At 53.0% G+C, this 15419-nt stretch overlaps 5 protein-coding genes across 5 annotated transcripts; 1 reads left to right on the top strand and 4 right to left on the bottom strand.

Moving 5' to 3' along the window:
• Positions 1 to 639: 639 nt before the first annotated feature.
• EX895_005776 (uncharacterized protein) lies at positions 640 to 2092 on the bottom strand (the record flags this gene model as incomplete). Its single annotated transcript, XM_029886368.1, has 2 exons — positions 640 to 1551; positions 1649 to 2092. 2 exons carry the CDS (start codon positions 2090 to 2092, stop codon positions 640 to 642), a joined length of 1356 nt encoding a protein of 451 aa, XP_029737599.1.
• A 1996-nt stretch (positions 2093 to 4088) lies between these two features.
• EX895_005777 (uncharacterized protein) lies at positions 4089 to 6989 on the top strand (the record flags this gene model as incomplete). The annotated part of the gene is made up of 1 exon (XM_029886369.1): positions 4089 to 6989. One exon carries the CDS (start codon positions 4089 to 4091, stop codon positions 6987 to 6989), a length of 2901 nt encoding a protein of 966 aa, XP_029737600.1.
• Positions 6990 to 10289: 3300 nt separating this feature from the next.
• On the bottom strand, positions 10290 to 11302 carry EX895_005778 (uncharacterized protein; the record flags this gene model as incomplete). The annotated part of the gene is made up of 3 exons (XM_029886370.1): positions 10290 to 10419; positions 10502 to 10944; positions 11018 to 11302. The coding sequence occupies 3 exons, from the start codon at positions 11300 to 11302 to the stop codon at positions 10290 to 10292; spliced, it is 858 nt and encodes a 285-aa protein (XP_029737601.1).
• Positions 11303 to 12211: 909 nt separating this feature from the next.
• EX895_005779 (uncharacterized protein) lies at positions 12212 to 13531 on the bottom strand (the record flags this gene model as incomplete). Its single annotated transcript, XM_029886371.1, has 1 exon — positions 12212 to 13531. The coding sequence occupies one exon, from the start codon at positions 13529 to 13531 to the stop codon at positions 12212 to 12214; it is 1320 nt and encodes a 439-aa protein (XP_029737602.1).
• Positions 13532 to 14466: 935 nt separating this feature from the next.
• On the bottom strand, positions 14467 to 15159 carry EX895_005780 (uncharacterized protein; the record flags this gene model as incomplete). The annotated part of the gene is made up of 1 exon (XM_029886372.1): positions 14467 to 15159. One exon carries the CDS (start codon positions 15157 to 15159, stop codon positions 14467 to 14469), a length of 693 nt encoding a protein of 230 aa, XP_029737603.1.
• Between the last annotated feature and the right edge of the window lie 260 nt (positions 15160 to 15419).

The raw sequence follows: 15419 nt of genomic DNA on the forward strand, positions 1-15419 counted from the left end.
AAGGTCTCTATCTTGACTGTCGAGCCGTTTTGAGGTGTTCCTGCACTGGCACTATGTCTAAGATATCAACTGTAGTGGTAGTCGAAAGGAATACGGAATCCAAAGCTCGAGATTCTGCTCGGTCACGAGATACCGCGTCTAGTCAGTGCACCACTACCAGCACCATGCTTCACAACTCAAGTAGAACAAGACACAAACACCTCTAGACACAAACACCTCTCGCATGTATGCTCCTGCTGTTCGAGCAATTATGGAAAGCTTGCCGAAGGAACAGCGATCGGAAATCAAGTGTTCACGCACCGCTCTTGCTAACAGCTTAAATCCTTTCCTAGCGATAAGGTTGGAATTGGTTTCACTTTTGAACCGACTCCGTAAGGAGACATACGCATATTGATGTTCTAGAGCGTGGGTATAGTATGAAACCATCGGTCCGTCCCGTGCAGAAGCATGCATGGGAGACCCGCAGTATCGCGAAATGCAACGGTTGGTTCAAGAGGACGATGAAAGTGTCTCTGCCAACACTGGACTCTGGGATGAAAAGCAGTCTATTAACTGGATAACACGATAGAGTTAGAAGTAGCTGAACAGAGTTGACGAAGGAAAAGCAAAAGACAAAGCATTTGCAAGGAGACGAGCTTTCTAACACTGCTGCCACATCTTGACGTAGTCGACTGCCATGCCTCGCTCCTTAGGGTCCTGAGGCCAGGTTGGAACCCATGAATCACGTGCCTTCCAGAAGTCAGCGCGAGGATTGATGCCAGAGTTGGACCAAGGCTTGTCCGGGGTGGACGGATCGCCGTCGTTGAAGTAGCCATTGGTACCGCCAACGGCAACGTCGAGGATCAGATAAAAGTCCTGGTCAAAAGGAGCAATATTTGTGTGCAGGCTTGACTTCCAAGGATTGTTGACCACCGAACCATTCTTGGTAGCTGGTAGGAAGTTGGAGGACTCCCACAGATTTCTGTCAAACTTCTTTTCGAATGACTTGCGAGAACGGGTTCCTCGCCAAGTCCAGATCGACTCTTCGTCCCACTCGAGACCAAACGTGTAGAATTCGTCGTTGAAGTAGCTGCGAAAGAGGGTGGAAACCCCCGTTGCGCTGAACCAGTGGTCTTGTTCAGTGTTGGGACCGAAATGAAGGCTGGAACGAACCGTATTTCCAAATTGGTCTTGACGTGACTTGACCGCGTTGCCCTTGGATTCGGCAATATCAATCTCACCGGATGCCGGCCAGTCCCCGTAGACATTGTCCCTAGGCAGCATCCAGACGGACGGCCAGGTCCAGTCTCCTTTGGACATCTTGGCACGAACCTCGACGCGGCCATACTTGATCGAACGAGTGCCCTTGGTGGTGAGACGAGCGCTCTGAACTGGCGGTAGGACGGTTCCAGAAGCAGAGTCGGAGATCGCCACGCAGTTTGCGTCGCTCAGATCAGAGGCTGTGCATTTGCCGGTCTGTGTCAAGTTGAGCTGATAGCCATTGGTGATGGCGCTCACCCCAAGCTGATCGGAGGTCAACGTCGGTACGATGTACAACTTTCCGTCATTGGTCTGAGCAAAGTTGGAATTGCGAGTAAGAAGGTGCATCAAACTCGGTCAGTTATCTGCGCAGGTCAAAACAAGCCAGCAGTTCCAGGTGAACACTTACGAAACTGTTGTTGGCCGAGTCGGTGGTCCTTTGGAATTCGTGGCTGGCGAAGCCGCCAGCTTGCACCTCATGCTTCCAAACAGAGGTGTCGAGTGGGCCGTCGAAATGATCCTCGAGTACCAGACAATATTTGTGATTCTTGACGCTCAGATAGCCTTCGACCACGATGGCTGCGGCTGCAAGCAATCCGACGGTTGCTCCTCCGAGGAAGAAGAGGTAGTTACGACGACTCGCCTTATTTCCAGCACGACTCTTAGTCCACAGAGATTCCGACAAGCGTGTGTCGGTCTCTTTGAGACGAGTCGAGCGAAAAGCTGGCCTCTTGGTCTCTGCAGCGTAGAACGAGTCTGCTTGTGGCGAGGCAGCCCAGACTGAATCGCTCGAAAAGAACTGGAACTTGGTGAGCTGAGGCACCTGGCTTGAGGATGCTTGATGCTGTATCATAGTGACATTCGGGGATTCAGTGCGAAATTGATCTTTTGGGTAGACGAAAGGGAGGAGGATGAAGGAACGAGGAGGGAGGACTTTTTGAGCCAAGGCTGCTTTTGAGGATTACGAGTTCCTCTGGCCGGAACGCAAAAGTCGACCGATGCAATCAGAAAGGCTTCAGTATCAAAGTACCTCAAGAGTCGTGACGCACAACGCTTTCGGTGTGTCTCTCGAAGCAAGTTGCGTTGTGACTAATCTGAAACTCGTCCTGCTAGGAAGATTGAACCCCTTCGAACTTCTCATGTCTTCTCGCATACTTCAGAGCAACGTTCTTTTGAAGGACCATACAGTTTTTTCCGCAGAACCATGCTACTCTATGGTGCCAGGAACCTCCCAGCTTCTGCGTGCCACCGTCGCATTTGCTTCCCGGGCAATTCGCGGGACACTCATCTCTTTTCCGGCGTCCCGTCTCTTATCAAACCGCATGGTCGCGTTGCGACAGGGAAAGGTATGTATGTTGCACAAGCAGATGTAGCGAACGCCCAGATGGCGGATAGCGTTTTGAGCGCTTGAAAAGGTCATTGACGTATAAGCAAGCACGGATGCTGCACCGTGGTTGGGAGAGACAATATGTCTAGGATTGCGCTGTGTGACAGCTAACGAGCGGACGTGAACCGACAACCCAGGTTCCTGGGAGTTTCAAATTCGGAGAATACTGTGCTGCACGGTAAAGTACGCACTTTTCTTTTTCGTTTCGCATCCCGTCGGAAGTGCTCGACTCGAATCCTGCCCGTGTTCGATCGTCAATTTACATGGGGGAAATCGTTTAACTGTACCGTCGCCGCTGCATTTCGTTCGCCTCAGAGTTGTTTGCAGACAAGACAATGACCGGCTCATCCGAGATTCTTTCTGACGCCATCCGCCCTCCGCCCTCAGGCACAGCGGTTCCACTTGGCAGACCGCCAACGCCTTGGCGCTATCACACATGGCAAGGCTCGCATTCTGTCCGCAACTGACTCCGACATTGTTGGTGAAGCGATCTGCATTCGGGCTTGAATGATGAGCCAGGGCAACGAGTGTCGTCCACTAGATACCATAGTACACTTGACCGTCGGAAGGAAAAGGAACACCTGCTACCGAGCATCTATTGTGCTCGTAGAGGACGTAGCTGCCGGCGGCCGTCTTCATTTGTAAGTCAGTCTCCAAACTGTGGGCGCAAATGCACTCACGAGCTTCAATGCTTGCAGTGAAGCGATCAGTCAGCCAACAGTTCCTCGCTCGGCAATCAATCGACCATATCTTGCAAAACGTGCTGCGACAGCTCATTGCTCTTGCTCGACCAGTAGAGCAACCACATCCGGCGAAGCTTGACGCAGTCCCGTTCGCTGCAAATCTATCTCTTTCTCAGATAGCAAACAGCATGCTACCCGAGACACAACGGCCGATATTGACGGTCTTGTCTAACCTAATATTTCCGCACTGTGCAGATTAAGATCATATCCTGATAAGCGCACCGACAACTCTAGAGCGGACCCAACCGTGCGTCGGTATCGTTTCTGCTCTTTGCCTGCGGACGACATCTAACGAGCGACGACAGAGCGTGTGCTGCCTACTTGGCCAAAATTGCAGGATTGACTTCGAACAGGCGACATAGCTCTAGAAACGCCTTGAGAGTCCCACTCCGGGAGGGGATTTTGGAACCGGCTGTGCTTGCTGTTTGTCGGGCAGCTCTGGACTGAACCGCACCACATGGTCCGGTTGAACGACAGACCTGCTGTCCCATTTTCTTCAGAGAGTCTATGAATTCTCCGATTGATTCCCACGACCGATCTTCTTTGATTTTGGCTCCTGTGGACGGCATCTAGCCTTGAATGCGAGAACGTACAAGAAGGCCGTACGATTCCTTTTGCCGAAGTCTCGTCCCCTCCATTTCACTTTCTCAGCCAAGAACGTTTCGACAGCTCCTTACAGCGACCACAAGATCAACTTCGTGCCTATCTTTGCTTCGAGAATGCCAATTTCACAAGAGTCTAGCGAACAGCACGTGGGGCCTGGCGAGAGCGTGTTCGCTCAGCAGGCGAGCCCGATCACGGAATCGCTGCAGCCACTCTCCTCTGAAGGCCAGCACCTTCCTCACCATAGCTCAAGATTGCCTCAAGACGCTCACCAGGAGCCTGGTATCGTTCGCGAATCTCCCTCGAATTCCTCCATTCCGAGTAGCATCGAGAGACATGACGCTTTCAAGTTGATAGCTGAGACGCTTTACTGGCAGGTCAAGCGCCAGCGCCTCTTTGCAGAGACGGCTTTGGTTGCCAACGGTGTTGCGATCCGCACAGGGAAAGCCGACTACGTCCATTTCCCAAGCCAAGATCCTCGTCTCGAAGCTTGGGTCAATGCACTTCACGGACTCAACTGCGAGGCCGCTTTTACCTTGACTTCCAGCGTCGCAGCTGGCATCACGGGCAGTCTGGCTCCAGGCACGCTCGAGGTCTGCCTTACCGGTGAAGATCGAGTACAGGTAGTTGAAACGGTACACGGCCTCTCGAGGGCTCGAAAAGCTCAGGGTGCCTGCTTTGTTCGTGCGCAACGCTGCTTGATCGTTTGGGCTGACGATGTCAAAGACCTCGTCGAAGCAGGTATGCTGCTTGAAGAGAAGATGGTAAACTACATCTGGGAGCACACCAAGCAGATCAGCAGTGCAGGCAGCCTGCCGAATCTCCCGATTTCAACTTCCAATTCGTCCGCAAACTTCAACGCGTCGAGCGCTTCCAGCGTTGTGGAGAAGGGTGAAGATACGATAGACGCTGCACAGGCAAAAGCGGCCGCACCTCGCAGAGCTCGCTTCGCACGGATCTTTTCCACCACTCGCATCGCACCCTCGCGCGATGACCCTAAGAAGGAGAAGGATGATGATCGCCATGATGAGAAAGGATTCTCTGGTGAAGACCTTGTGGAACAGCTGGAGTCCGGAGAACCTCAGCTGGAAGAGGGTCGCAGCGTCAATATGTTTGCGCCACTCTACACCGGTCTGAGCTTGGGACTCAACATTTTTCTCTCTGGCCTCCTAATCAGGCGTCTGGTGATCGAGAGCTTGCTGGATGGTCGATGGATCCGCATGACCATTACGCTGGCCGTGCCTTTCATCATGTGCATTATCCAATTCTTCTGCGAGAGCGTCATCTCGGTCATCGTTCAAATGTTTCTGCCCGTCTCGCAGCTTCATCGCAATAGTCTCTACTTCAGCGGAAAGCGAAGCGCTCGTCTGCCTGCTGGCAGAGCCCTTCCCCACTTCACCGTCGCCATGCCCGTTTACAAGGAGGGACTCGATTCGGTTCTGGCACCTACCATCGAGAGTGTCAAGAAAGCGATTGCTGTCTACGAGCTCCAAGGAGGAACTGCCAACATCTTTGTGTCTGAAGATGGCATGCAGCTCTTGCCTCGCGCGGAGCAAGACAATCGCCGAGACTACTACGACCGGAACAACGTTGCTTGGGTAGCACGTCCTGGTCACGGCAAGAAGGGCTACGTTCGTAAAGGGCGTTTTAAGAAAGCCTCCAACCTCAACTTCTCCTGGAGTCTCTCCCTGAAAGTGGAGGAGATCATGGACGAGCTGCGCCCTGACCTCATGGCCTCAAAGGGCTGCAACGAAAGTTCGTGGTGCGAGGACGACGAAAAGGCCCTCTATGATGAAGCTTTCAAGCAGGCTGTCGCTTCCACCGACGGTCAGGCTTGGGCAGCAGGTGACATCCGAATCGGTTCCTACATCCTTCTTATCGATAGTGATACAAGGGTGCCCTCGGACTGCTTCATGGACGCTGCGTGCGAGCTGGAACGATCGCCAGAGATTGGAGCGCTGCAGCACTGCTCGGGTGTCATGTACGTTGCGGATCACTACTTTGAGCGCATGATCGGCTACTTTACCAAGATGGTCAATCTGAGCATCTCGTGGTGCGTCGCCAATGGATCCATTGCCCCGCTCGTCGGTCACAACGCATTCCTTAGATGGCGAGCCGTCCAGGAGGTCATCTACCACGATGTGGATGGCGAGAGATGCATCTGGTCTCATCAGCATGTCTCGGAAGACTTCGACATGGCTTTGCGCCTGCTCATGAAAGGATTCCTGGTACGATGGGCCACGTATTCGAACGACGAGTTTCTCGAGGGCGTATCGCTCACCTGCGACGACGAGGTCAACCGATGGCAGAAGTACGCTTTTGGCTGCTCCGAGCTCGTCTTCAATCCACTGCGCTACTGGCCCACACGAGGGCCCCTTTCACCCCTCTTTCGCACTTTCCTCTGGTCTAAATGCTCGACGACGTACAAGGTGAATGCATGCTCGTACATCTTTTCGTACTGGGCTATCGCAAGTGCTACACCATTGACGATGGTCTACTTTTTCGTGCATGGCTTCTTCTCGCCAACGCTAGATGGAGCCTTCTTGCCTTCGTTCCAGAGCTGGCTCTCGGTGCTCTTCGTCTTCTGCGTGGGCGGCATGTTTGGCCATGTCATTTTCAAGTTTCGTGCGGGCAAAGCCACACTGCCGCGCGCCATTCTCGATCACATCAAGTGGGTGCCCGCTTTCTCGGTGTTCTTCGCGGGCATGTCGTACCACGTGCTGCTCGCGCTCATGGCGCATATCACAGGCTACAACATGACCTGGTCGGCAACGGTCAAGGATGTGACCGAGTCCAACTTCTGGAAGGAGATCCCGGCCATCCTACGCCGCTTCGGGCACTGCTACCTGGTCATGTTCACCTTTATGGCTGCTATGATCATCTTTAGCTCGTCTGTGGTGCCTCTGGAATGGCGCATCGAAGGATTCACCGTGCTTTGGCCTGGAATCGTGTTGATTTCATGTCATGTGCTCTATCCAATCGTGCTCAACCCTTGGTTGGTGCGCTTCGAGTTTTAGTTTCGTAGCGAGCCCAATACGAACGCTGTTTTGTCTTCGTCACGGATCTGTACATACTCCCTCCCGTCTTTGTGCCGCCGTTAATAGAATGGATACGCTAGTAATCATTGGACAAAGAGCAGACCTACCTGTCTACTCTGCTGACCCTGACCCGAACCTTGAGAGGCGGTATTCATGCCATCGGGGTTTGAATTGCCGAAGCTTCTGGGAAACAGTGAGTTCGCTCGACTGTGTGGAAAAGAAGTGAGGTGGTAGGGACTCCGCTAGATCAAATGAATTTGCGGTACCGAGCTGAGCGGAGGATGAATACCACGGGTACTCTCGTGAGAAAGGACTGCACGACAGAGACACGAGCTAACTCGGATATCGGACATAGCTACTGGAGCCAGCAACGAGGGTGAACGGCGAGCCTTGGCACTTTTCCTCTGACGGCGAACAGAGTACTACCCTGAAAAGGCAGGTGAGCAGGGTGTGATCTCGGTCAGAACGTGGCAGCATCACGATGACAGTTTGGGCGTGGTGCGGCGTCAAGGTCGGTGAAGCAAGGAGGCGGAATCCGACGACAGGCCATTTTCCACGAATCAAGAATGGGCTCCGTGCCGGCCTTCCGTGTCAGATGCCAAGAGTCCGTTCCTGATTGTGCTTTTCTTTGTAGATCTACAACAGCGCCGGAGGTTTCGGCGAGGCTCTGCGTGACCCAAACTCCGACAGCAACTCCGCCGGAATTATCCACGACCATTCGCCTCATGCTGATCTACCTATTGACTGGTGCAAGCACACCGACCTGCTGAAATGCAGTCCGTTGAAGCAACTGTGGTTACCTTGCGCCACAAACAGATTGGACGTAGGCTCACTCCACCGAGTCAGCGGTTCTATCCAATGTTCACCCCAGCAGCCGGTAAAATACTGTTATGCAGGTGAATCTCCGACGACAGACACATCGAACCACCCAGGTTCTGGGTTTCTTTTTCGCACCAAGACGCAATATCAACGTCGACTCCGCTCTGAGCTGACGCACGCAAAGCAAACGGAACGGATAGAAATCAGGCCCTAAACCCTCACCTTGCTTGCCGGTCTGCTTAGACATCGACGGCTATCTCCTTTTCCTTGTCTTTGATTTTAGATCAGCGTTAATTGGTTGGCGTCGGACATTCACTACAGCTGCGGCGAACGTGTGCTTCACGTATCGACGTGTATGTTGGCTCGCAGCGGTCTCACTGTGGTTTATTGGACCCTTGCTGCCTCGATCTCCCTGTTCTGGAAGTGGAATTTGTCTCGTGAGCTTTACTGTATTCTCAGCAATCTTGTCGCCTCGTTCGACAGGTGTTGGATTGCTTTCACCGTTTGCGGCTGTATCAACAACAACTACAGCGGAGCGCTACATGGAGCGAATGATGAATCAGCCCTATACCGAAACCGTTATCACTCTTCTGCTCGGCACTTGAAACTTGAAGATGCAAAGTCCGCTTGAGGGATTATTCAGCGCATCTGCTGCTGGAGGAAGCGTATCTCTTCAACCGCTCACGACAGAAGCGGTACTGACTCGAGCATACATCTGCTGTCCTTTCCACCAACAGCAACCAGTTCCGCATTCAGACACTCTGTTTGACATACCATACGGTTGATGAAGGATTCTGCCAAGCACCACTCTGATATCGCAAGAATTCTCAAGGCGAGGCAGGGCTCGACCTACCGTCTGAGGTTACTGTCTCTTGTCCTATGTGAAGGACGTTCAACTCATAAACATAGCCCGCCTTCCATCCCACACGCGAGCCAGCGTAGTAACGATCAATACGCGGATCACCTCCCATCTCTCGCTGAGGTATTCAAATATCTCTTCATTCCGTCGTCCCTTTCGACCTTCACGCAGACGGCCTTGACACCGCGCCAACATCTCTCGCAACGCAAACGACCAACCAGGCGACTACTACGTCAGAACCAGCATCTCAACATACACAAAGGCTAAGCTACAAGGGTGCAGCAAGATGCACCCCGAATCGAGAACCTCCTTCGCCCCTGCCCTATTTGCCCGACGCTCTCGGATACAGCTTGCATGCGTAGATTGTCGCAAGAGGTGAGAGAACGATTCGCATCCAATTGTTCAGAACCAAGCTCGCGATAATGCTAATACCACCCTCGACGTGCATCTTGTATGAATGCAGGAAGATTAAATGCAGCGGAAATCTCGAAGGTTGCAGTCGCTGCAAGAGCAGGGGCAAGGATTGCCAGTATGCACCCGTCTCCGACGACGAAAGGGAACGAACCAGCTCTTACAAGCGAACCTTGAAGCTGCGACAGAAACACCAAACCCTCGAACTCGTCTTTCTCGCAGACGTTTTGAACCATCGCAGGCACAATGCAATGTCCTCATCGAGCGACTTGCCATGGCCAAAATCATCTTTCGCGCCTATGGGCGTCTCGAACTTGTTCGTCTCGCCTGCGACTCCGACACTGCCGACAGGGTCCCAACTTTTCGAGCGGACCCTATCACCGGGTGCAGCTCAGCACGCATGGCAACGACAGCGACTTGCGGATCCGTCTTTACCATGTACAGTGGCTTTCGAAAACACTCCACCTTGGGACGTGCGTCAGAATAGGCCAGTTGCGCAGCATCAGCAACCCTTGCCACCGGGCCACAATCCTATATCTGAAGGGAGCTGGCACGCTCTGACCTGGTCCCCCACCACGTCCAATCTCCACGATTTGGGGTTTGGGCCGTTCCATTAAAGAAGTGCTACCTACACACCGTCGTGATATGTAACAAACTGGCCTCGACGATCGACTTGAATGCAATTTGCGCCCAGTCACTTCCCAAAGGGGTGTATGTTTGCGCTTATGTGCAGTTGCAGCAGCTATATAAAATAGCCCAATGATGAGCTCCTTTGACCGCGTCGTCTAGCCCTACCGAGTTTTCAGCTTTCCTGGTGGCAGCTGAAGCTTCAAGAATCACCCACGTCGTGAAGGAGACGAGTGCTGAAGCGCAGACTCCGCTTTGCCTGCTACCAATTCTAGATGCTTTCACAGCATTTCGTCCGTAGCTTCTGTAGCATACCCAGCACGCAAACTCGGAATTGCCACCACTCACTAAATAGGGGATTCCACAACGCACCAAACCAAGGCTGCCACCATGCACAAATCATTGATATGCCACTACTCAATGAACAGAAGCACACAAACTGCGTACAACTGTAAATTAGAATACGTTACCAGAACTCACATCTCGTCGCTGAGCGCGTGGTCAACATTCTTGTCCATAAGTTCAGATTCCTAGTTCTAACCCATTTAAGCCGTCACGAACGCCTAGACCGACTCGTCTTTCATAGCGTCAACGTCCTCTGGAAGCCCCGGAACCGGAATCGGAGTCGGAATTGGAACGGGAGTGGCATCGTGGCTGGACACGAGTTTGGGTAAGGCGTTGTTGGCCACAAGCCTGCATGCAAGAGAGGAACAAAGGATGGAGGTTAGTCCCAGTATGAGCCAGCGAGTAAAGTCTGTTCTCGCGCACTACTAACCTCAGCAAATCTGGACGAACATAGTGACCCACAGGATCAGCAAGCAGTTTTGCTTGAGAGCAAAGCGACAAGTCGATGTCACAGTAGATGATGGCCTCTCTATCCGCTGGCACTGTCTGCGTCAGCTTCCGCCCATCTGGAGCAAACACCCCAGCTCTACCTCCGCCAGGTGGCTGGAAGAAAGTACCAGCAGGCGGTCCGTTGGCGCCAAAGTCCAACCCGACAGCTGCAGCGTTCTCAGCGGTGATCAAGGAGGTTGACATGATGACAAACGCTTGTGCTTCGATAGCGTATGTGCGTGAGATGATTTCGCATCCTTCATCAGCCATTGAAAACGGCTCGAAGCCAAGATGAGGGAATAAAGCAGGCCAAGCGGCGACGTGAATCTGCTCGCCTTGGCTGATCGTGTTGAACTTAAGCAGCGGTTGAATGTGTTCCCAGCACTGCAGAGCAGAACAAGCGTAGTTGATTAGCATTGTCCAGCGGCTGAAATCGCCTTTGATCAGAGCAACGTACCTGAAGGTGACCAATTCGACCGAGCGGGGTTTCTGTGACGTTGTTGATGGAGTTTTCCGTCGCATTGCCATACACGACTCTCTCCAACCCGGTTGGCATGATTTTGTGTCGTTTGTTGACGATCTCCCCCGACCTGCTGATGAGAGCCTGAGCCATATACAGGCTCTCCCCCACTTTTTCGGCGAATCCGAGCGACACATAGATGCCTGCTTCCTTGCATGCGGCTTGAATCCTAGCCATATGTCTCGACTTGATGCACAAGCTGTTGGCGGAATACTTAGACATGTTGGCAAGATTCTCTGCAAACCGATGAACCCAAATATAGTAAGGGTAGCCGGGGATCCATACCTCTGGGAAAGCGAGCAGTTGCGCTCCATTTGACGCGGCTTCGCGTATCAATGAGATGGTCTTGTCTACGGCACCGTCAAGGTTCAGCCAGACTGACTCAGCTTGAAGCGCCGCCACTTTCATGTCTGTCCGAAGTGGTCACAGAGAACAAGTGAGGAGAAAAGACTACTGGCCTCTGGCAAGCTACAATTGTCGGGGGTATGAGCTAGTCTACGCCGGCGAGAGTAGTACCTTCCTATTATATGGACGACACCATACGGTCTCAAGAATGTTTCCGCTGGCTCGTTCTAGAATGACCGTTCCGTTTGTTTATTTTTGCAAGACGCCGATGCTGGAGATAAGGGTTTTGCTCCGCACAGGGCACCACAGTGGTATAAGCTAACAGCAGATTAGAAGCTCTCAGCAGCTGCTGGCCAACACTAAGCTTCTCGGACGCCATTAGTGGACGGCAAACACGGAAATAATCTTCTCGCGAAGAACTACACACGCACATCAACATGTGGGTGCGATAAGGTCTCTTTGCGCTATAAGCATCATGCGGAAGCTTATCATTACACCGATATTCGTCTGGGCCTAAAACTACCTAAAAACAAAAATGGAAACACGGATAATCGAGATTAGCTGGGTGCTAATCCCAGACAGACAGCTTTCGGCAAACGCCTGGAACAGCTGAACCCGCACCACTCCATTCAGAGGTAGCGTGGGATGCCAGGCACAGGACTAATTAGGCGATCAACAAATGCAATTTCCGATACGAATTCACAAGGCAGCCCGCACGTAAATTTCTCCTCCAAGCACCAAGGCCACTGTCTCGCTCCGCTGCAGCGAGTGGTGGCATGTCAGCTTTCATCTTGCGCCGTGAGCCAAGCAGACGTCGACAAGCCTCTTTGACGCCAAAGCCAGTATGGCCACTGCACTCATTCCCAAGACGAGAGGTACGCTCTGGGATGCTGCCCATCCCTGGCCAGTGGAGTTGCCAATGGTCTCTGTGATAGGCGGCGCTGCTAGCTTGCCCGCAGCTACAGTGGCCGCATACCACGGCACCAAAGACGCTCGCAAGTCGGCTTGTATGCTTTGCGAGAAGATCGAAGGAAGAGAGGCAGCCTGGATGTTGTAGCCCATCATGGCCAAGGTACATCCTATAGCAAACACAACGGCGGTTGCTGCCGAGCCACCCTTGAAGCATACTGACAGCAGGATCAGCAACACGGCAATCACCGAGATGACTTGCGAGGCTTGCGTCAGCAATACTTCGGCGTGTAGTTTGGCGGCTGCTTGGCTTGCGGCTTCCGTGGAATCCGCCTTGACTGTATCTGTCCGGTTCTCTGCATCTCCCTTTTGCAGGAAATCCAATATGAATTGCCGCAGGCGACCGCAGGCGATGCTTGCCAAGAGTGAAAGTGCAAACACAATGGCCTGAATTCCGGAGGCCAGGGTGACGTCGATTTGCCAGCGATGTGCCAGAAGCTCTGACAATAGGAAGAGCACGTTGGCGCTCAGATATGCCGAGACGAGCATGAGGCCGAGAACAAGGCATGGCGTCTTCCAGCGTTCATCCTTGGCGGAGAAAAAGCTTTTGAGAGGGACGAAGGCGTTGTGAGCCGGCTTCGACTTATCTTTGAGCAGTACAGCTACCAAGGACGCGATCACAAGCGACGTAAAAGCGGCAAGGAATGTAGGCGCGTTTGTGCCATCAACCGTGAAGCCACATTTGCCGACGGCAAAGTGAACGCGAGTCAAAGGAATGCTGAGAAGCGGTCCTAGAACCATGGCGACACCGCCAAATGTTCGGAAGAGCGACATGGCCTCAATCCTCTTATCTGCAGCTGTTGAGACTGTCAGATATGCCATGGCCAAAGATGCACTTCCACTGGCCAGTCCGAGGAGAGACCGAGCGCCAACGATGGCCCAGACATTGTGGATGGCCCCTGGTGCACCCAAGGAGTAGATGAAGTTACCCATCGCCGAGCACAAAAGAAGGAAGCACACTGGCCATTTGAGCGAACCGGCCATCCCAGCGAGCGGACCGATGAACAAGGAGACAAACAGCTGCACTGCTGCAGGTAGGAGCTGGGCCAAGCTGAGAAAATGGCTAGCCTCGCCACCACTCGAGGTGGACTTCGCGATATGTTCGTAGGCTGTTGGTAGCCAGAGCGTGCTGTCCATACCGAACTGCAAGGCAATCAGGAAGACCGGAAAGAATCGAATGAGAAGGCAGCTGGGCTCGTCTTGCTTGGGTTGTGAGGCAGGACTTGCTTCTTGCTGATCTTCAGATGCTCCGTGCTTCGCGAATCCATGCGAGGCTGTGATGCGTAGCGCAAGATTGCTGTCCACATCTTGATTTGAAGAAGGTTGCGAACCTCTGTCAGCTGTACTGGAAGAACAATGCCACGCTGACAAGTGTGTCTGACTCGAATTGCTGACAGGAGGGAGCGCATCACCTTGAGCAGATCGCTCAACCAAGGCTCTCTGTGATCCCATGCTGTCAGCAGTCGGGTTAGGCTTTCTCTAGAGTTTCATAAGCTGACGATGCTGGTTGTGGTGGAAGATGACGGGTTTGATTGGGGCACGAAAGTGATACGAGGCAAACAATGGCAAGATTTAAGAGCATGGCAATGTTTCTCCTCGGCAACAACCTCTTTTGTTTTTGCCAGAACTGAGAATCACGAGCCGTGGAAGCATGGCGACAGCAAGTCCAGACGTACAGGGTATCGAAGAGCAAAGGTATGACATTAGAGGCAGAACGTTGGCACGGACAAACGGGCAAGCGGATGAGCGTGCAAGCAAAAGCTCGGTCCTCGTTGCTGTTGATCATGGGACACGCCTGCCACGGACATGTGCGAGCACGGAGGTGTGAATTCTGCAAACACGGACATGTCTAGTATTGCGCACCTGCCCAGTTGTTCCGCAGCGAGGATCAAGCCCAGACCAAAAACAAAACAAAAAACCTAGAAATGCATGTCCGTGACCGTGCAGCTACAAATCGCACTTCCTGAGGCTGCGAAGGTGTATGTCCGTAGATGATTGTCTTCGAACTTTGCGTATTGCAGGCCAGTTCCGGCTCAACAGACATCACAATGTTCTGGCAAGTCCGAGTCAGGTCAGGTTTCGCCACCGAGCCTTGCAACCTTGCGAGCTCTGCGCAGTAAATCGAGCGACACAAGCCCAAGCTGGTGCAACTGTTCCAGGGCGCCAAGTGCAAGGACCGCATCGGATCTTTGCCTCTCGCTGTCATCATCGTTTGGGCCTGGTTCAGAGGCAGCATGGATGATTGGATGCTTCATCAAAGCCAACGTGAAGACGAGGGCACGGACGCTCAATCCGGCCAGCAGTTCGAGCAAGTGCCTATCCACTCTGGCGAAGCGGGCCAGGTTTGGTTGAGCTAGGCCACCGCTTCCCCGGAACTCTCCGTTGCAATGAACGGTCCTTTCTCCGTCATAGTCGCCTTTCTCCACTTGATCGTACTCCTCGTCCTCGTCCTCGTCCTCGCCCTCGTCCTCGTCCTCGTCCTCATCCTCGGCTCCGAAACTAAGCAGTGTCCCAAGCACGGTAGAGATGATTGCTGATACGCTCTCCTGCACTGCCTTGCGATGGTCCTTGTCAACGCGGCAAAATGGATAGTGCAACAGAACGCGGGTATATCGCACCAACATGAGTACAAACCGCTTGAGCTGCGACTCTTTCGTCTCTACCCTTGGTGGCCCGCGCGTCTGCAAAAGCGAAGCGCAAAAGTCAAGTGCTTCTGCTGTTTGCTTTGCGTGCTCTTCCTCTCTGTGCGATGGCTTGATCGCCATGGGAATAGCTACCTCTAAGCGGGCTTCGCAAGGTACTAAGAGACTTGCCCCTTGCCGATAGTGTCGCTCGATGGTCTGGCCAATGGCCACACTTGTCCAGATGCGTGTCAAGAAGACGGGCGAGGAAGACAAATACTGCCAACCTGAGCTTTCCCCAGTCGCTTCTGTGCGTGAAGCCGACCTTGTGTCAGCTTGTTGGTGCACGCTTGCCTTAGGATCTGGCATTGGTAGCTCGACAAGAGCCAAGGGTTAGGGTTAGG

Source organism: Sporisorium graminicola, chromosome SGRAM_7 (assembly GCF_005498985.1).
Source record: "Sporisorium graminicola strain CBS 10092 chromosome SGRAM_7, whole genome shotgun sequence".
In the NCBI taxonomy this organism is placed as follows: Eukaryota; Fungi; Basidiomycota; class Ustilaginomycetes; order Ustilaginales; family Ustilaginaceae; genus Sporisorium; species Sporisorium graminicola.